The sequence below is a fragment of the Aotus nancymaae genome, unplaced genomic scaffold (assembly GCF_030222135.1).
Source record: "Aotus nancymaae isolate 86718 unplaced genomic scaffold, 86718_ANA_hifiasm-v0.15.2.pri h1tg000043l, whole genome shotgun sequence".
Taxonomy (NCBI): domain Eukaryota; kingdom Metazoa; phylum Chordata; class Mammalia; order Primates; family Aotidae; genus Aotus; species Aotus nancymaae.
Genome location: NW_026988457.1, coordinates 4,761,962 through 4,783,270, shown reverse-complemented (window position 1 = coordinate 4,783,270; position 21,309 = coordinate 4,761,962). Strand labels below are relative to the sequence as shown.

The following is a 21,309-nucleotide window of genomic DNA, read 5'->3' as shown; positions in this document are numbered from 1 at the left end:
TCAAGGTATGTCAGGCCACAAATATGATCCCTGTCAGCCTGCAACAGTGCTGAAATTCCCACTAGACTAATTTATTGGGTTAAGGCATTGGATTCTCAGAAAACATGTTGGAATGTGGCTGTGTTACCTGAAAACGATAGGCCAAGTGAGGTGGCTCACGCCTGTAATCCTAGCACTTTGGGAGGCTGAGGCGGGTGGATCATGAGGTCAGGCCATGGTGGTGAAACCCCATCTCTACTAAAAATGAAAAAATTAGCCAGACATGGTGGCGAGCGCCTGTAATCCCAGCTACTTGGGAGTCTGAGGCAGAAAAGTGCTTGAATCTGGGAGGCAGAGGCTGCAGTGAGCCGAGATCATGCCACTGCACTCCAGCCTGGGCAACAGAGTGAGACTCCATTTATAAAAAAAAAAAAAATGATAACACACTAACACATTTGTAGCCATTAGGAGAGACTAAGCCCAGTAGAAATTAGCTTTGTGATATTTTAGGCATTAGGCAAACAGGTGAGGCATTATGATAAACTCCAAGCCCCTGAAGTTGATCCTTCATTCATAAAACATCGCTACTGCTGAAAGATAGCATAAGGGCTCTTTTCCTTCACCCTCATCCAAGACATAGTCCTTGGTGCCTCAAATTTCTCCCTTCACAATTAATCCCCCTGCATGCGCCCATCAGGTGATCCTCTTTACAATGCAAATGTTCCTGAAAGGATGTCACATTCATCTGCAGTCCCAGGGTAGTGATTCTTAACTGGAGTGGAATGGAAGAATACAAAAATCATCTGAGAAATTTCTGTAAACTAGATATTCAGAAACTATATTGGAATATGTTTGATAGATCTAACTTTTTAAAAGAGTTCCAAAGATAGATGACAGAAATTTTTACACAAAATATCATACCTTGCGTTATCATCCAAAGAGAGATTTGGGTTTAAGAAAGCAATTGTCACTCAGGTCAACCTTTGGAAATAATAAAGAGATATGAAACCAAGAGCAATTTCACTTGAAAAGTAATGAGAATGACAAAGAAAAATTTAGACTGCTGCCTGGAATATTTGTGCAAAGGCATATAAATTCCTTCAGTATAATACATTTCACATATGTTCACAGGCAATCACTAGTCAATGTTTTTTACTTTCGCACTATTAAAAAATCAGCAGGCTGGGCATGGTGGCTCATTCCTTTAATCCCAGAAGGCTGAGGTGAATGGATAGTGTGAGCCCAGGAGTTTGAGACCAGCCTGGGAAACATAGCAAGACCCTGCCTCTACAAAAAATAAATAGCCAGGCATTGTGGCATGCATCTGTAGTCCCAGCTACTCAGGGGAGGCTGAGGAGGGAAGATCACTTAAACCCATAAGGGAGAGGTTGCAGTGAGCTGTGATCACACCAAGGTACTCCAGCCTGGGCAACAGAGAAAGAGTCTGCCTCAAAAAAAATTTTTGTTTTTAATTTAAAAATTAGCATTCCAGTGTAAGATGGCCAAAAGCTCCAAAACAATTTTTCAGTTTCACGTTTCTGTTCTAGGCAAGCCGCCTGTTTTTGAGCATAGAGTAGTAGCTCATTCTATATTGAACCAAGTTTGTATCACTTTTTATTCCAAGTAAATTAACTTGACTCCTAATGCTTACTCTTCATGGATATGTAGGAAGCATCCTTTGTTCTAACAGGAATTCTATTTCTTCTCCTGGCTATCTCATCTAGTTAAAACGTAATATTTAAAAATAGCTTTACGGGGCCGGGTGCGGTGGCTCACGCCTGTAATCCCAGCACTTTGGGAGGCCGAGGCAGGTGGATCACGAGGTCAAGAGATCGAGACCATCCTGGTCAACGTGGTGAAACCCCGTCTCTACTAAAAATACAAAAAATTAGCCGGGCATGGTGGCGCATGCCTGTAATCCCAGCTACTCAGGAGGCTGAGGTAGGAGAATTGCCTGAACCCAGGAGGCGGAGGTTGCGGTGAGCCCAGATCGCGCCATTGCACTCCAGCCTGGGTAACAAGAGCGAAACTCCATCTCAAAAAAAAAAAAAAAAAAAAAAAAATAGCTTTATTCAGCAGCCAGCAGATGGAGCTGTTGAAAAATGTTGACATCATTCTTTTTTATGAAATAAAACCACTTTAGAGATGCACTTTAATTTTTTGCTGTGTAAATAACCTGTCCATTATAGAGAAATCCGGAACTACAGTTAAAATTAAAAAGAAAAAAGATCGGCCGGGTGCGGTGGCTCAAGCCTGTAATCCCAGCACTTTTGGAGGCCGAGGCGGGTGGATCACGAGGTCAAGAGATCGAGACCATCCTGGTCAACATGGTGAAACTCCGTCTCTACTAATACAAAAAACTAGCTGGGCATGGTGGCGCGTGCCTGTAATCCCAGCTACTCAGGAGGCTGAGGCAGGAGAATTGCCTGAACCCAGGAGGCGGAGGTTGCAGTGAGCCGAGATCGCGCCATTGCACTCCAGCATGGGTAACGAGCGAAACTCCGTCTCAAAAAAAAAAAAAAAAGAAAAGAAAAAAGATCATTCATAATTATGCCACCAGAAAAAAATTACTTCTAATGCTTTGGTATATATCAGTCCAGAAAATATTCTATTCATATATTTATATTTACATTTTGTTTTACAAAACATAATGTTTTATAATATGAAATTTGATGCTAGAGGCATAGAAATCTCCAAGGATAATGTTAAAATATTTGCAACTGTATAGGACAGTCAAGAATCAATGAGAACAGATACTGGCTGTAGCTTGAGTAAGACCCCATATGCTCCCTGCTGTGTGAAGCATTAACTCTTCAATTGATGATGATGGGCAAGGTCTGGGGGGTGGCAGGGAAGGGTTTGGGTGCCCATAGAGAAAGAAGTAGGCTCAGGGAACCAGCTGTATGACAACCTTATAGAAGGGTTTCATTACTTTTAGCAACTAATACAGCCACAATAATGCATACCAGGTAAACTGTCAGCTCTAGAAATCTCTGGAAGAATATACAAGGTTACGCAAAATTAGAGGACACCTAGATGGGAATCTAGGTGACTTGAGAACAAAGGTGAGAGAGAAATCTGTGACTGTATTACCTTTGGTACTATCAACATGCATTTAATGTTTTTAAAATAAGCTTTAAATAAAATATCATAAATAATTTGCTGGTGAGTAAATACACATCAATATTATTATTTTATTGGCTATGTAATACTATTTTATTATGTAGTTATGGTATGATTTATTTAATGAACCCCTATTGTTGAATAGTTTGATGATTAATTGTAACACACAAAATATATTTAAATCCATGAACTCATACCATATCTTAAAAATCACTGTTGGAGGTTGCTAATGAGCCATCTCATTATTATTGTTATTATTATTTTTTTTTTTTTGAGACAGAGTTTCACTCTTGTTACCCAGGCTGGAGTGCAATGGTTCGATCTTGGCTCACCACAACCTCCGCCTCCTGGGTTCAAGCAATTCTCCTGCCTCAGCCTCCTAAGTAGCTGGGACTACAGGTGTGCACCACCATGCTCGGCTACTTTTTGGATTTTTAGTAGAGATGGGGTTTCACCATATTGACCAGGATGGTCTCGATTTCTTGACCTCGTGATCCACCCGCCTCGGCCTCCCAAAGTCCATCTCATTATTTTTAAAACTGACAAATAAAGGAAAGAATCAATCGTTTATCCTGCCTGCTCTGTACAAACTGTACTAGTGGAAAATCAAATCGTAATCTGTGAACAGAAGTAGTCTAGCGTTGAAATGAAGAAGGAATGTAAAAAGTAGAATATTGCTATTTTTTAAGCCCTAGTGAGTGCATTGGAACTGAATCATTTTCTGAGTGCTGAGGAAATAAATAAATAAATAAATAAACCCTAGTGAGAATAACTGATCCAGACATTGAACATAAGTGCCTGCTGGCATCACAAAGAGAGAGAACAAAGCATTAGATGTTCACTGACAGAGGAATATAGCAGCACCTATGTAGTCATCTTGCCATAAAAATCTAACCTAAATCTGATAGAGCCTCTAGATACAAGTATCAATTTACAAGAAGTACATAGAAGCATGTTCTGGTTTTTCACATAAATAAATTCCAAAGAAGAAATAAATGAGAGCCAGGAGCGTTGGCTCACGCCTGTAATCCTAGCACTTTGGGAGGCCGAGGTGGGTGGATCACCTGAGGTCAGGAGCACAAGACCAGCCTGGCCAACATGGTGAAACCCCATCTTTAAATAAATAAATAAATAAAATTTAAAAATTAATAAATGAGAGATGGAGGAGAAACCTAAATATTTAAAGAGATGAACCAGTCAATTGCAATGTGTGTACCTATTTGGACCTGAGTCAAAAAAATAAACTACTAAAAATAAATTATCACATTTAGGGGACTTTTGGAAATTGAACACTGGGTATTAAAAGATATCAAAGAATCATTGTTAATTGTTTAGCAATAGTAGTATAATGGCTATGTTGAAAAAATTACTGAATACAAAATCTTCTGTTTCTTGATGTAGGTATTAGTTACCTAGTGTGTTCAATTAGCGAAAGTTTGGTAAGCACCAAATTTTCTTTTTTTTTTTTTTTTTTGAGATGGAGTTTCGCTCTTGTTACCCAGGCTGGAGTGCAATGGCGCGATCTGGGCTCACCGCAACCTCCGCCTCCTGGGTTCAGGCAATTCTCCTGCCTCAGCCTCCTGAGTAGCTGGGATTACAGGCACGCGCCACCATGCCCAGCTAATTTTTTGTATTTTTAGTAGAGACGGGGTTTCACCATGTTGACCAGGATGGTCTCGATCTCTTGACCTCGTGATCCACCTGCCTCGGCCTCCCAAAGTGCTGGGATTAGAGGCGTGAGCCACCGCACCCAGCCCAGCACCAAATTTTCTGTATCTACATTATAGTTCAATATAAATTTGAAAATATAAATGCAAATGAGAAACATGGCATGTATCATTTTTTTAGAAAAAAAATAGATATGGTATCTAGGATTTACTTCAATTAATATAGAAAAGGAAAAAAAAACCAGACAGGTACATATGAAACAAGATTGGCCATGAGTTGATAATTGTTGAAGCTGCGTAATTGTGGTAGTTCATTCTTACACTGCTAATAAAAACATACCTGAGACTGGTTAATTTATAAAGGAAAGAGTTTTAATTGACTAACAGTTCAGCGTGGCTGGGGAGGCCTCAGGAAACTCACAACCATGGTGGAAGGGGAAATAAACACATCTTGTTTACATTGTAGCAGCAAGGAGAGGTGCCGAACAAAAGAAGGAAAAGCCCCTTATAAAGCCATCAGATCTCATGAGAACTCACTCACTATCACGAGAACAGCAGCATGGGGGTAACTGCCCCCATGATTGAATTGTCTCCCACCAGGTCTCTCCCACAACACGTGGGGGTTATGGGAACTAAAATTCAAGATTTTACTTTGGGTGGGAACACAGCCAAACCATATCATCCTATCCCCGCCCCTCCCAAATCTCATGTCCTCACATTTCAAAACACAATCATGCCTTCCCAATGGTTCACCAAAGTCTTAACTCATTCTAGCATTAACCTAAAAGTCCAAGTCTGAAGACTCATCTGAGACAAGGCAAGTCCCTTTCACCTATGAGCCTGTAAAATCAAAAGCAAGTTAGTTACTTCCTAGATACAATGGGGGCACAGGCATTGTATAAATACGTCTGTTCCAAATGGGAGAAATTGGCCAAAACAAAGGGGCTACAGGCCCCATGCAAGTCTAAATTTCAATAAGGAAGTCATTAAAACTTAAAGTTTCAAAATGATCTCCTTTGATGCCATATCTCACATCCAGGTCACACTAAGGCAAGAGGTAGGTTCCCATGGCCTTGGGATGCTGTGCCCCTGTGGATTTTCAGGGTATAGCCCCACTCTAGGCTGCTTTCACAGGCTGGCATTGAGTGTCTGTGGCTTTTCAAGGCATAAGGTCCAAGGTGTCAGTGGATCTACCATTCTGGGCTCTGGAAGATGGTAGCCCTCTTCTCACAGCTCCACTAGGCAGTTCCCCAGTGGGGACTCTGTGTGGGGGCTCTGACGCCACATTTCCCTTCCACACTGCCCTAGCAGAGATTCTCCATCAGGGCCCCACTCCTGCAACAGACTTCTGCCTGGATACCAGGCACTACGATACTTCCTCTGAAATCTAGGCAGAGGTTCCCAAACCTCAATTCTGGTCTTCTGCATACCTGCAGGCCCAGCACCATGTGGAAGCTGCCAAAGATTAGGGCTTGCACCCTCTGAAGCAGTGGCCTGAGCTGTACCTTGGCCCCTTTTAGCCACGGCTGGAGCTGGATCAACTGGGATGCAAACTGCACAGAGCAGTGGGGCCCTGGACCCAGCCCAGGAAACCATTCTTCCCTCCTTGGCCTCCAGGAGGGGCTGTGATAGGAGGGGCTGCTACAAAGTTCTCTGACATGCCCTGCAGACATTTTCCCCAGTGTCTTAGTGATTAACATTTGGTTCCTTATTACTTAGGCAAATTTCTGCAACAGGCTTGAATTTCTCCCCAGAAAATGGGTTTTTCTTTTCTATTGCATTGTCAGACTGCAAATTTTCCAAACTTATGCTCTACTCCCTCTTGACTGCTTTGCCACTTAGCAATTTCTTCCACCAGATACCCTAAATCATCTTTCTCAAGTTCAAAGTTCCACAGATCTCTAGGGCAGGGGCAAAATGTCAACAGTCTCTTTGCTAAAGCACAAGAGTCACCTTTGTTCCAGTTCCCAACAAATTTCTCATCTCCATGTGAGACCACCTCAACCTAGACTTTATTCTCTATATCACCATATATCACTATTGGCATTTTGGTCAAAGCCATTCAACAAGTCTCTAGGAAGTTCCAAAGTTTCCCACATCTCCTGTCTTCTGAGCCTTCCAAATATCTAGGAAGTTGCAAACTTTCCCACATTTTCCTATCTTCTTCTGAGCCCTCTAAACTGTTCTAACCTCTGCCTGTTACCCAGTTCCAAAGTCACTTCCACACTTTTGGATACCTTTACATCAGTGCCCTACTCCAGGTACCAATTTGCTGTATTTGTCTGTTCTCACACTGCTAATAAAGACACACCAGAGACTGGGTATTTTTTTTTTTTTTTTTTGAGACGGAGTTTCGCTCTCGTTACCCAGGCTGGAGTGCAATGGCGCGATCTCGGCTCACCGCAACCTCCGCCTCCCGGGTTCAGGCATTTCTCCTGCCTCAGCCTCCTGAGTAGCTGGGATTACAGGCACGCGCCACCATGCCCAGCTAATTTTTTGTATTAGTAGAGACGGGGTTTCACCATGTTGACCAGGATGGTCTCGATCTCTTGACCTAGTGATCCACCCGCCTCGGCCTCCCAAAGTGCTGGGATTACAGGCTTGAGCCACCGCGCCCGGCCGGTATTTTTTTTTTTAATTGTACTTTAAGTTCTGGGGTACATGTGCAGATCTTGCAGGATTATTGCATAGGTACAAATGCCTTGGTGGTTTGCTGTCTCCATCCCGAGACTGGGTAATTTATAAAGGAAAGAGGTTTTCTGAAACTCCGCAGCATGGCGGAGGAAACTTACTACCGTGATAGAAGGAGAAGCAAAGTTCAGGAAACTTACAGCCATGGTAGAAGGAGAAGCAAACACATCTTTCTTCACGTGGCGGCAGCAAGCAGAAGTGGTGAGCAAAAGGGGAAAAGTCCCTTATAAAACCATCAGATCTCATGAGAACACACTCACTAGTATGAGAACAGCAACATAGGGGTAACCACCTCCATGATTCAATTACCTCCCACCGAGTCCCTCCCATGACATGTGGGGATTATGGGAACTACAATTCAAAATGAGATTTCCATGGAGAGACAGCAAAACCATATCAGTGATAGACGCAGGAGGATTTATTATAGTATTCTGTCTACTTTCGTATATGTTTGAAATAGTCTAGGATAACTAGGTTTTTTTGTTTTGTTTTGTTTTTTTGAGACGGAGTTTCGCTCTTGTTACCCAGGCTGGAGTGCAATGGCGCGATCTCGGCTCACCGCAACCTCCGCCTCCTGGGTTCAGGCAATTCTCCTGCCTCAGCCTCCCAAGTAGCTGGGATTACAGGCACGCACCACCATGTCCAGCTAATTTTTTGTATTTTTAGTAGAGACGGGGTTTCACCATGTTGACCAGGATGGTCTCGATCTCTTGACCTCATGATCCACCCGCCTCGGCCTCCCAAAGTGCTGGGATTAGAGGCGTGAGCCACCGCGCCCGGCCCGATAACTAGGTTTTTTAAAGTATAGAGATTTTAAAGTTTTGGTACATCTTGCCAAACTGTTCTCCAGAAAATTTATCCCAAGTTTTACCTACAGTCAGTGTAAATCAACACCCACACACAGTCTTAATGCAATTTTATATAAACATAATTTGAGATAATGCCATCACCAAGAATTTTAATTTATAAATCAGGTTGAGCTTTTGCATAGTACAATATTATCAAGTAAAATATAAAGATTAAAAATTATCATTTTTTTTTTTTTTGAGATACAGTTTCACTCTTGTTGCCTAGGATGGAGTGCAATGGCATGATCTTGGCTCACTGCAACCTCCACCACCTGGGTTCAAGTGATTCTCCTGCCTCAGCCTCCCCAAGTGGCTGGGATTACAGGCATGCACCACCATGCCCAGCTAATTTTGTATTTTTAGTAGAGATGAGGTTTCTCCATGTTGATCAGGCTGGGCTCAAACTCCCGACCTCAAGTGATCCACCCACCTTGGCCTCCCAAAGTATTGGGATTACAGGCATGAGCCACCACACCTGACAATTATCATATGATTCTTTCATTAAAGAATGCTTAGTAAGGCTGGGTGCTGTGGCTCACACCTGTAATCCCAGCACTTTGGGAGGCTGAGCTGCATGGGTCATGAGGTCAGGAGACCGAGACCATCCCAGCCAACACGGTGAAACCCATCTCTACTGAAAATACAAAAATTAGTTGTGCATGGTGATGTGCACCTGTAGTCCGAGCTACTCAGGAGGCTGAGTCAGGAGAATCGCTTGAACCTGGGAGGCGGAGGTTGCAGTGAGCCAAGATCACTCTGTTGCACTCCAGCCTGGTAACAGAGCAAGACCCCGTTGAAAACAGAAAGAAAGAAAAAAGAAAAAGAATGCTTAGTGAAATAAATCTAATGTCTAGGGACAATCAGAAATTAATTAGAAGGAAGTGTAATTACAAATATGAGTCAGTACCTCAAAGTGAAAAGACCTATCTAACATATGAGTACACAATCAGCACATCTACACACAAAGATATTATAAGGTTGTGTAAAGAGAATGGATTTTGATATAATATGAACTTTAGTTAGATTGCAAATGCTACACTATGAAACTCTTTTTTTTTTTTTTTTTTTTTTTTGAGACGGAGTTTCACTCTTGTTACCCAGGCTGGAGTGCAATGGCGCGATCTCGGCTCATCGCAACCTCTGCCTCCTGGGTTCAGGCAATTCTTCCTGCCTCAGCCTCCTGAGTAGCTGGGATTACAGGCACACACCACCGTGCCCAGCTAATTTTTTGTATTTTTAGTAGAGACGGGGTTTCACCATGTTGACCAGGATGGTCTCGATCTCTTGACCTCGTGATCCACCCGCCTCGGCCTCCCAAAGTGCTGGGATTATAGGCGTGAGCCACCGCGCCCGGCCAATACCAATTTTTTAAATACCGGTAGAACTATTTACACAACACTTACATTGTATTAGGTATTACAAGTAATCTAGAGATGATTTAAAGAATATGAATTATGCTTTTTGAGGAAGACGCGGTCGTAGCTGTTGTGGATCGTTAGTCCACACGCTCCTGCTCCTGACTCACCGCTCTTCGCTCTTGCAGAGGAACAAGTCGCTCAGGAAGCCGCGCGGCAGCTATGGCTTTTAAGGATACCGGAAAAACACCTGTGGAGCCAGAGGTGGCAATTCACCGAATTCGAATAACTTTAACAAGCCGCAACGTAAAATCGCTGGAGAAGTTGTGTGCTGACTTGATCAGAGGAGCAAAGGAAAAGAATCTGAAAGTGAAAGGACCAGTTCAAATGCCTACGAAGACTTTGAGACTCACTACAAGAAAAACACCTTGTGGTGAAGGTTCTAAAACATGGGATTGTTTCCAGATGAGAATCCACAAGCGACTCATTGATTTGCACAGTCCTTCTGAGATTGTTAAGCAGATTACTTCCATCAGTATTGAGCCAGGAGTTGAGGTGGAAGTCACCATTGCAGATGCTTAAGTCAGTTATCTTAATAAATTGATTACCAGTTGTTAAAAAAAAAAAAAAAAAAAGGAGAGAGATCCAAGATGGCTGATCACTAGCAGCTCGGGCACGTACCTCCCAGTGAAAGCGCAGAGAACGAGAGGACGCCACACTTTCAGACGAATTTTTGTTGCTCACGGACCAGGAGATTCCCAGTGCAGGAGCCCCACGGGTCGCCAGAGTGACTCTTGTGGCCGGCGTGGCGGTTTTGCTGGCGCCTTAGCGCAGCAGTTCTAGGTGCAGAGTCCGGAGGTTCCCGGGCAGAAAAGCACCATCAATCTTAACACCGCTGTTTTGGCCGGCGCAGTGGATTGCTCAGATTTCGGCACTGGGAATCAACAAGTTGGACGTCCGCTCAGAGACCTAGTTAGAAAGTCAGTAATTACAAAGACAACAGAGGGATAAATATATAAAGAAGAGAAGAAACCAGACTAAAAAGGCAGAGAATACTCAAAAATCAGAATCCCTCTCCCTCTACAGGGGATTGCAATTCCTCATCAGTAACGGAACAAGGCTTAATGGAGAACGAGCGTGTTCCAATAACAGAAACAGATTTCAAAATGTGGGTGATAAGAAACTTCCGTGAATTAAAAGAATTTGTTCTAACCCAATGCAAAGAAACTAAGAACTTTGAAAAAAGCTTTGACGAAATGCTAACGAGAATGAACAATTTAGAGAGGAATATAAGTGAATTGATGGAGCTGAAAAACACAACATGAGAACTTCGCGAAGTATGCACGAGTTTAAACAATTGACTTGATCAAGCAGAAGAAAGGATATCAGAAGTCAAGGACCAGCTCAGTGAAATGAAACGAGAAGACAAGATTGGAGAAAAAAGGATAAAAAGGAATGAGCAAAGTCTCCAGGAAATATGCGACTATGTGAAAAGAGCTAATTTACGTTTGATAGGTGTACCTGAATGTGACGAAGAGAATGAATCCAAGTTGGAAGATACTCTTCAGGATATCATTCAGGAAAACTTTCCCAACCTAGCAAGGCAGGGTAATATTCAACTCCAGGTAATACAGAGAACACCACAAAGATATTCTTCAAGAAGACCAACCTCAAGGCACATAATTGCCAGATTTATTAGGGTTGAAATGAAGGAGAAAATACTAAGGGCAGCCAGAGAGAAAGGTCAGGTTACCCATAAAGGGAAACCTATTAGACTTACAGCAGATCTCTCAGCAGAAACCCTACAAGCCAGAAAAGAGTGGGGACCAATATTTAATATCCTCAAAGAAAAGAACTTTCAACCCAGAATTTCATATCCAGCCAAACTAAGCTTTATGTGCGAAGGAAAAATTAAATCTTTTGCAAACAAACAAGTACTTAGAGACTTCACCACCACCAGGCCTGCTTTACAAGAGCTTCTGAAAGAAGCACTATACATATAAAGGAACAACCAATATCAGCCTTTCCAAAAATATATCAGAAAGCAAACAGCATTAACACAATGAAAAATGTACACCAACTAATGGGCAAAACAGCCAGCCAGCATCAAATGCCAGTATTAAACTTATATATATTTTAATTGGATAAAAAGCCAAAACCCATCGGTATGCTGCATCCAGACCCATCTCACATGCAATGATACACCAAGACTCAAAACACAGAGAAGAAGGAAGATTTACCATCCAAACAGAGAGTAAAAATAAACAAATAAACAAAAAGCAGGAGATGCAATTCTCGCCTCTGATAAAGTAGACTTTAAAGCAACAAAGATCAAAAGAGGCGAGGAATGACATTACATAATGGCAAAAGGATCAATGTAACAAGAAGAGCTAACGATTCTATAGATCAACCAGACAGAAAATTAACAAGGACATCCAGGACTTGAACTCAGACCCGGAACAAGTAAACTTAATAAACATTTATAGAACTCTCCACTTCAAATACACAAAATATACATTACCACCTCATACCTATTCCAAAAGTGACTACATAATTGGAAGTAAATCACTCCTCAGTAATCGCATAGCATTTCATAGGTTTAAATGAAATATTGGTTGGCTGCTTGTTTGTTATTTTCTTCCCTTTTTCCTTCCTGTCTACATCATTAAGTATAATTATTGGTATAAAAGTGGTTTTCAATACCCATTACTAAATTGCATTCTAGCCTGGGCAAGAAAGCAATACTCCCATTCTCTCTCTCTCTCTCTTCCTTTTTCTTCCTCTTCTTCTTTCTTTTTTTTCCTTTCTTTAAAAAAAAAAAAAGAGTAAAACCCACTTATGGGTGATACATGAAAAAAAATCCAACATATATAAAAAAAAAAGAATATGAATTATGCCATGCGCGGTGGCTCACGTCTGCAATCCCAGCGCTTTGGGAGGCTGAGGCGGGCAGATCACGAGGTCAAAAGATCAAGACCATCCTGGCCAACATGGTGAAACCCCGTCTCTACTAAAAAAAAATACAAAAATTAGCTGGGCGTGGCGGTGCACGCCTGTAGTCCCAGCTACTCGGGAGGCTGAGTCAGGAGAATTGCTTGAGCCCGGGAGGCAGAGATTGCAGTGAGCCGAGATCGTGCCACTGCACTCCAGCCTGGTGCCTGGTGACAGAGCAAGAAGACTCTGTCTCAAAAAAAAAAAAAAGAATATGAATTATGTGTATAGGTTATATGCAAACACCATATTATAAGCAACTAAGCACCCTTGGATTTTGATATCTCCAGGGGTCCTGAAACCAATCTCCCATGGACACCAATGGATAAAAGAAATTTGTTTTAAGGAATTGGCTTACCTAATAATAAAGGAGGGCATGTCCAAAATCTGCAGGGTAGGTGGACAGACTGGACATCCAAGGAAGGCCTTGTATTGTTGCAGCTCAAGTCCAAAGGCCATCTACTGGCAGAATTTGTCTTGTTGGGAGTGAGGGGAGGGGTTTGGGGGTGGTCTATCTTTCGTTCTGTTCAGGTCTTGATTTCATGAGGCTCACTAACATTATGGAAGGCAACATGCTTTACTCAAAATCCACAGATTTGAATGTCAGTCTCATCCAAAAATGCTCTCATAGAGACATCCAGAATAATGTTTGACCAAATACCTGGGTACTGTGGCCCAGCCAAGTTGACATGTAAAAGTAACCGTCACAGCATATCACGCTCCATTTGTGGAGTCCTGTGTACTTACCTAAGCTGTTCTCTAGATTGCAGTTCTCTGAGAGCAGGCTCTGTGTCTATTTTACATTATATACACTATACTTTGTGCAGTGCCAGGAACATAGTAAGCACTAGATAAACATATATTAAATATATGTATGGTCAGATTTTAAGAAAATAAGTCATCTTGTGGAGAATGGGCTACAGAATAAAAATGGCAGCAGATCATCAACTTAAGAAGCTATTCTAATAATCCAGAACAGAAATGATAAGGGCCTATGGCCATGTTTCATCCTGGCTGAACACAAAGCTGGAGTTACCACAGCAGGGGAGTACCCACACGTGAGTGCCCAAAACCATCCTGAGATGGGTCTGGTTGGAATTCTAAAGCAAGAAGCACTAGATGCCAAGGTGATGAGTCCAGTGCATTTATTAGGGGAGCTTAGAAACAGAAGGTGTTGCAAGGTGTCCTTGTGGGGACAGGGAGATGAGGTGTTCTCCCGAGATATGTCTGCAACTAAGGGGTTGGGCTATGGAGTTTAGGAGAGAGTTTAAGGAATTTGGCTCAGGGCTGGAGCTAGTTTTTTTCAGTGTTTTGGGCAACAACTTAGATATCTTTCTCACTGCCTGCAAATGTTCAAGGCCCCAGCTTGGGTTTAAGCCCACAGGGGAAAACATGCAGCTGTCCAGGTCACTTTATATTTCTCAGTCATGACAGAAAAAGAAGTGAGGGAAACCAGGGACTGTGCATCATAATGGCAGAGAAGAAAGAACAGAATTAGAATGTGACAGATTAGATGGAAAAAGTGAGCAAAAGTCTAGATGTTAAGTTTGGTGCTTAGGGAAATAGACAGATGGTGGTTTATATGATTTGGATATGGTTTGTTTGTCCCCCACCAAATCTCATGTTGAAATTTGATCCTCAGGCTGGGCGCAGTGGCTCACCCCTGTAATCCTAGCATTTTGGGAGGCCAAGGCAGGTAGATTGCCTGAGCTCAGGAGTTCAAGACCAGCCTGGGCAACACAGTAAAACTCCATTTCTACTAAAATACAAAAAATTAGCTGGGCATAGCAGCGTGTGCCTGTAGTCCCAGCTACTCAATAGGCTGAGGCAGGAGAATTGCTAGAACCTGGAGGTGGAGATTGCAGTGAGCAGACATCACACCACTGTACTCCAGACTGGGCAACAGAGCAAGACTCCATCTCTTAAAAAAAAAAAAGGAAAGAAAAGAAATTTGATCCCCAGTATGACAGAGATAGGTGATGAGGCCTAGTGGGAGGTATTTGGATTATGGGGATGGATCCCTTATGAATCACTTGTGCCAATCTAGTGTCAGTGAGTGAGTTCTAGCTTTCACAAGACTAAATGGGTTCTCTGGGAAATGGATTAGTTCCTAGGTTATTATAAAACCAAGATGGGCCAAGCAGGGTGGTTTATGTCTATAATGCCAACACGTTGGGAGGCCAAGGCAGCTGAATCATCTGAGGTCAGGAGTTGGAGACCATCCTGGCCAACATGGCGAAATCCCATCTCTACTAAAATTACAAAAATTAGCCGAGCTGGTGACAGTTGCCTGTAATCCCAGCTACTCAGGAGGCTCAGGCAGGAGAATGACTTGAACCCAGGAGGTGGAGGCTGCAGGGAGCTGAGATCACAGCACTGCACTCCAGCCTGGGTGACAGAGTAAGACTCCATCTCAGAAAAAAAAACTCGGCAGAGGCGGGCAGACCACTTGAGCTCAGGAGTTCAAGACCAGCATGGGCAACATGGTGAAATCTTGTCTCTGCAATAAATGTTTTAAAAATTAGCCAGGAGCCGAGCACGGTGGTGCGTGCCTGTAGTCCCAGCTACTCGGGAGGCTGAGGCTGGAGGATCTCTTGAGTCCAGGAGCTCTAAGCTGTAGTGGGTTATGCCGATCGGGTGTCCACACTAAGTTCGGCATCAATATGGTGACCTCCCGGGAGCGGGGGACTACCAGGTTGCCTAAGGATGGGTGAACTGGCCCAGGTCAGAAATGGAGAAGGTCAAAACTCCCTTGCTGATCTGTAGTGGGATCGCGCCTGTGAATAGCCACTGCACTCCAGCCTGGGCAACATAGCGAGACCCTGTCTCTTGTGAAAAAAGAAAAAAGAAAGAAAACAAAAAAAATTAGCCAGGAGAGGCTGAGCACTGTGGCTCATGCCTGTAATTCAAGCACTTTGGGAGGTCAAAGTGGGTGAATCACCTGAGGTAAAGAGTTTGAGACAAGCCTGGCCAATACGGTGAAACCCCTTTTCTACTGAGAAATCCAAAAAAAAAATTAGCCAGGTGTGGTGGCAGGCACCTGTAATCCCAGCTACTTGGGAGGCTGAGGCAGGAGAATCACTTGAACCTGGGAAGCAGAGGTTGCAGTGAGAGCACACCATTACACTCCAGCCTGGGCAACAAGAGTGAAACTCTATGTCCAAAAAAAAAAAAAAAAAAATTAGCCAGATGTGGTGGCATGCTCCTGGAGTCCCAGGTACTTGAAAAGCTGAGGTGGGAAGACGGCTTGAGCCCAGGAGGTGAAGGTTACAATGAGCCCGAGACCATGCCACTGCACTCCAGCCTGGCAGACAGAACCAGACCCTGTATCAAATAAATAAATAAAACAAAATTAGCTGGGTGTGGTGGTGTGTGCCTACAGTTCCAGCTACTTGCAAGGCTGAGGTAGGAGGATTGCTTCAGCCCAGGAGGTTGGAGGCTGCAGTGAGCTGAGATTGCACCACTGCATTCCAGCCTGGTGACAGTGAGACCCTGCCTCAATCAATCGGTCAATCAATAAATCAATTAATGGTGTTGGGAAAACTGGATATCTACATACAGAATGAAATTAGACCCTCATCTCACATCGTATTAAAAAATCAACTCAATATTAATTAAGAACTTAAACATAAGACCTGAAATGATAAAACTACTGGAAGAAAACATACACTTGGCCAGGCATGGTGGTGCACACCTGTAATCCCAGCTACTCGGGAGGCTGAGGCAGGAAGTTTGCTTGAACCTAGGAGGTGGAGGTTGCAGTCAGCCAAGATTGGCCACTGCACTCCAGCCTGGGAAACAGAGTGAGGTTTCATCTCAAAAGAAAGAAAAAAGAAAGAAAGAAAGAAGGAAAGAAGGAAGGAAGGAAGGAAGTAATCCCTAATGTTGGAGTGGGACCTGGAGTATGGGGGTGGATCCCTCACGAATGGCTTAGCACCGTACCCTTGCTGATGTGTGAGTTATCAATCTGAGTTCATGGGAGATCCGGTTGTTTAGAAGAGGGTTGCACCACCCCCCCACTCCTGCTCCCTTTCTTGCCATGTAAAATGCTTCTCCCTGTCACCTTCCACCACAATTATAAGCTCCCCAAGGCTCTCACCGGAAGCAGATGCCAGCACCATGCTTCCTTAGAGCCTGTAGAACCATAAGCCAAAATAAACATCTTTTCTTTATAAATTACCCAGCCTCAGGTATTTCTTTATAGCAACACAAGAACGGGCTAACACAATGTTGGGCTGTGCAATTATTTTCTTGGATATGACTCCAAAACACAGATAACAAAAGCAAAAATAGACAAATGAGATTACATCAAACTAAAAAGCTTTTGCACAGAAATGGAAATAACTGAGTGAAGAAACAGCCTACAGAATGAGAGAAAATATTTGCAAACCATATATCTGATAAGGGGTTATTTTTTGAAATATTTTTTGAAATGTATAAAGAACTTAACACCATCGCAAGAAAACAATCTAACTAAAAAATGGCAAAGATATTTCATATAAATAGATTTTCTTAGAAGATGACATGCAGGCTGGGCGCGATGGCTCATGCCTATAATCCTAGCACTTTGGGAGGCCGAGGTAGGGGGATCACCTGAGGTTAGGAGTTCAAGACCGGCTTGGCCATCATGGTGAAACCCCATCTTAAACAAAAAAAAAAGAAGATGACATGCAAATGGCCAACAGGTCTATGAAACAATGCTCAACATCATTAATGATCAGGAAAATGCAAATCGAAACAGCAATGAGATATCACCTAGCACCTGTTGTAATGGCTATCATCAAAAAGACAAAAGATACAAGTGGCAAGGATGTGAAGAAAACAAAACCCTTGTACGCTATTGGTAAGAATATAAACTAGTACAGCCATTATGGAAAATAGTATGGAGTTTTCTCAAAAACTTAAAAATAGAGCTACCATATAATCCAGCAATTCCACCTCTGAGTATACATCCGAAGGATGTGAAATCAGTATGTCAAAGAGATATCTGCACTCTCATGTTCATGGCAGCATCATTCACAATAGCTAAGACATGAAGCCAACCTAAGTGTCCATCAGCAGATGAATGATCAAAGAAAACATGGTATATGTACACAGTGTAATAGTATTCAGCCCTTCAAAAGAAGGAAATCTGGGCCAGGCATGGTGGCTCATGCCTGTAATTCCAGAACTTTGGGAGGTCGAGGAGGGTGGATCACCTGAGGTCAGGAGTTCAAGAGCAGCCTGACCAACATGGCAAAATCTTGTCTCTACTAAAAATATAAAAATTAGCCAAACGTGGTGGTGTGCACCTGTAATCCCAGCTACTCAGGAGGTTGGGGCCTTTTTATTAAATGTTTAGCTAATAATTGCTGAAACACATATTACTAATTAGGGCACAGACAAATCTTAGGGTATAGATTTAAACAAACACACTGATACCACATTGTTTATGCTAGAAACTAGCACTTGGGAAAAAAAAAAAACTATAGGCAACTTACAATGAGTCATCAGCAAAGCCCCAGGTCATTTGTTTGCCTGCATGACTTGCATTGCACTGTTCCCATGATGACAACAGGAGGCATTTTGTAAATAATAAAATGATACTTTTACTTCCTTATTGTGCTTGGTGTACTTGTTTCTGAAAGTGACAGTGTGAGAAAATCCTAACCAGACAGGTAAGAGAGAAGTGAGGGGGAATCCTAACCAGTGGTGACAGCAAAAAAGGTGATAATCGGCCGGGCGCGGTGGCTCACAACTGTAATCCAAGCACTTTGGGAGGCCGAGGCGGGTGGATCACTTGAGGTCAGGAGTTCGCAATCTGCCTGGTCAACATGGTGAAACCTCGTCTCTATTTTAAAAATTAAAAAATAATAATAATAAAAAGGTGATAATCTCAGAGATGTATTGGAGTCCCCAAGGGAGAAGTCAGTTTCTCAACTTGGTCCAGGCATTGGTATGTCCAGGATTAGATGTCCTAACAAGTACACTTTCTGGTAATAGACATCATTACCCCCACTCATCTTTCAGTCCCTATTCACAGGAAAATCAAGACTCTACAATGGACGTGGAGTACCATAGTTCATGCAAATAAAACTATGCTAAAAAAAATATGAAAGAAGACTGGGCTTGGTGGCTTACGCCTGTAAACCCAGCACTTTGGGAGGCCAAGGTGGGTAAATTACCTGAGGTCAGAAGTTTCAGACCAGCCTGGCCAACATGACGAACCCCATCTCTACTAAAAATATAAAAATTAGCTGGGCATGGTGATGTGTGCCCATGATCCCAGCTATTCAGGAGGCTGAGGCAGGAGAATCTCTTGAACTCAGGAGGCAGAGGTTGCAGTGAGCCAAGAGCACACTACTGCACTCCAGCCTGGGTGACAGAGTGAGACTCGGTTTAAAAAAAATAAATAAAAAAAAAATATATATATATATATGGAAGAAGAAATAAGCAATTATTTTCAGTGAACCCTACAGGAGCTCTTTTTAAAACAAAACTATCTTGCTAACAAAGCCATACACATGTTTATCTTATTCATAAAGAAAGTCTGGAATTGGAGAAATAGCATATTTTTGGCTGTTTAGTGTCAAGGTCCTTTGAAATTGCATTTTACAGGCAATTTTTCAGAAGAACTAGTCGATATATTTGCTTTAAAAATATATGTATATGGCTTCAATAAAAATTCATGTGTGACTTTAATGGTTTCATTAATTTTCCATCAGTGATGTGATCTATTGATTTTTTCATTATAAATATTTGTGCTTACCATGCTCTAAAATTTATTTTTTCAAATAATGTTTCATTACATAAAGATGACATTTATTTTTTACAGCCTAGAAATTCGAAGCTGATTTTGTTTTTTACTAAATCATTACCTAAAACTGCTAGGCAGAAAGTGATTTGGGGATGGTTTAGCAGTGTTTTTCCTATTTAAAAACTTCTATTTTGCTAAGCACCGGAGCTCACTCCTGTAATCCCAGTATTTTGGGAGGCCAAGGTGGGTGGATCACCTGAGGTCAGGAGTTCAAGACCAGCCTGGTCATCATGGTGAAACCCTGTCTCCACTAAAAATACAAAAATTAGCTAGCATAGTGGCGGGCGTCTTTAATTCCAGCTACTTGGGAGGCTGAGGCAAGAGAATCACTTGAACCCGTGAGGCGGAGGGTGCATTGAGCCGAGATGGTACCACTGCGCTCTAGACTGGGCAACAGAGGGAGACTCCATCTCAATTTTTTATTTATTTATTTATTTTGAGATGGCGTCTCCCTCTGTTGCCCAGGCTGGAGTGCAGCGGCACAAGCTCGGCTTACTGCAACCTCCGCCTGCTGAGTTCAAGCAATTCTCCTGCCTCAGCCTCTCAAGTAGCTGGGACTACAGGCACACACCACCACACCCAGCTAATTGTTTGTATTTTTAGTAGTGATGGGGTTTCACCATGCTGGCCAGGCTGGTCTCAAACTCCTGACCTTATGATCCACCTGCCTCGGCCTCCCAAAGTGCTGGGATTACAGGCATGAGCTACTGCATCCAGCCTCGTCTCAATTTTAAAAACAACAACAACAACAAAAGAAACATATTTCATCAAAGTGACACGGTTTTATCAGAGAAAATGTGGAAATACAGAAAGGATAAAGAAGTTATACTACTTGGAACTAGCAATGAGCACCAAATCTGAGTAGATTAAGGAGAAGGGAGCTTACAGGAAGGATATTAGAGGACCCAAGAATATCTGCTAGGGACCCAAGGTGAGAATGAACTGATGCCAGTGTTGTGTGGGAATGACTGGCTACAAGAACCATAGCAACAGAAACTACATCATCAGAAAAACCTTGTCAGCAGTGTAATCAAGATTGCTTGCAGTAAATATTTTTGATCATACTCATAGCTTGGGACGTTAGATCAAGATTCAAAATACCAGGAAAATACTTAATTATCCAAATCATAGGTCATTTGTTCATACACTGGCTGTACCAGAGAGAGGAAATGGTGAATCTGGCCCCTTCAGCTTTTGTTGTGGCACTGCTCACACCGAGACTACCTACGATGGGTATTCTCCACCGGGAAGATAGGTATACTGACAAGAAAGCTGGGATTGGATTGGATACTAGAAATTATCCAATTCCCACCCAAAAAAGACAAAATCCTCTAGAGAGATATTAAAACTTGGCATACCTAAGCTTACCACTCAAAGAAAACTTAATATTTTGGTATCTTTCCTTTTAAGACTTTTCTATGAACTTTTCTTCCACATACATAGCTTAGATCATGGAATCCAAATACAATTTTTAAAAATCCTGCTTCCTTCAAACACCAATGTAGCGTATGCATTTATTTTTCATGGAATTAAAATGTTTATAGTCATTGTTAATGGTCAAATAATTACCCATAACACATGTCATAGTGAACTTAAAACATTTACTTAACATTTACCTACTGTTGGAAGTTTAGATTGTTTCCTTCTTTTTTTTTTTTTGAGACAGAATCTCACTCTGTTGTCCAGACTGGAGTGCAGTGGCGTGATCTCGGCTCACTGCAATCTCCACCTCCCCAAAGAATTGCCTCTGCCTCCGGAGTAGTTGAGATTACAAGCAACCGCCACCATGCCTGGCTGATTTTTGTGTTTTTGGTAGAGATGAGGTTTCACCATTTTGGCCAGGCTAGTCTTGAACTCTT

At 42.4% G+C, this 21,309-nt stretch overlaps 1 protein-coding gene across 1 annotated transcript; it reads left to right on the top strand.

The window, feature by feature from the left end:
* Positions 1–9,885: 9,885 nt before the first annotated feature.
* On the top strand, positions 9,886–10,282 carry LOC105726183 (small ribosomal subunit protein uS10-like). The gene has a single exon (XM_064361796.1). It carries the CDS (start codon positions 9,886–9,888, stop codon positions 10,243–10,245), a length of 360 nt encoding a protein of 119 aa, XP_064217866.1. The 3' UTR covers positions 10,246–10,282.
* Positions 10,283–21,309: the final 11,027 nt, after the last annotated feature.

Coding starts and splice junctions, on each gene's coding strand:
- LOC105726183 (XM_064361796.1), top strand. CDS start 9,886: ATGGCTTTTAAGGATACCGGAAAAACACCTGTGGAGCCAGAGGTGGCA.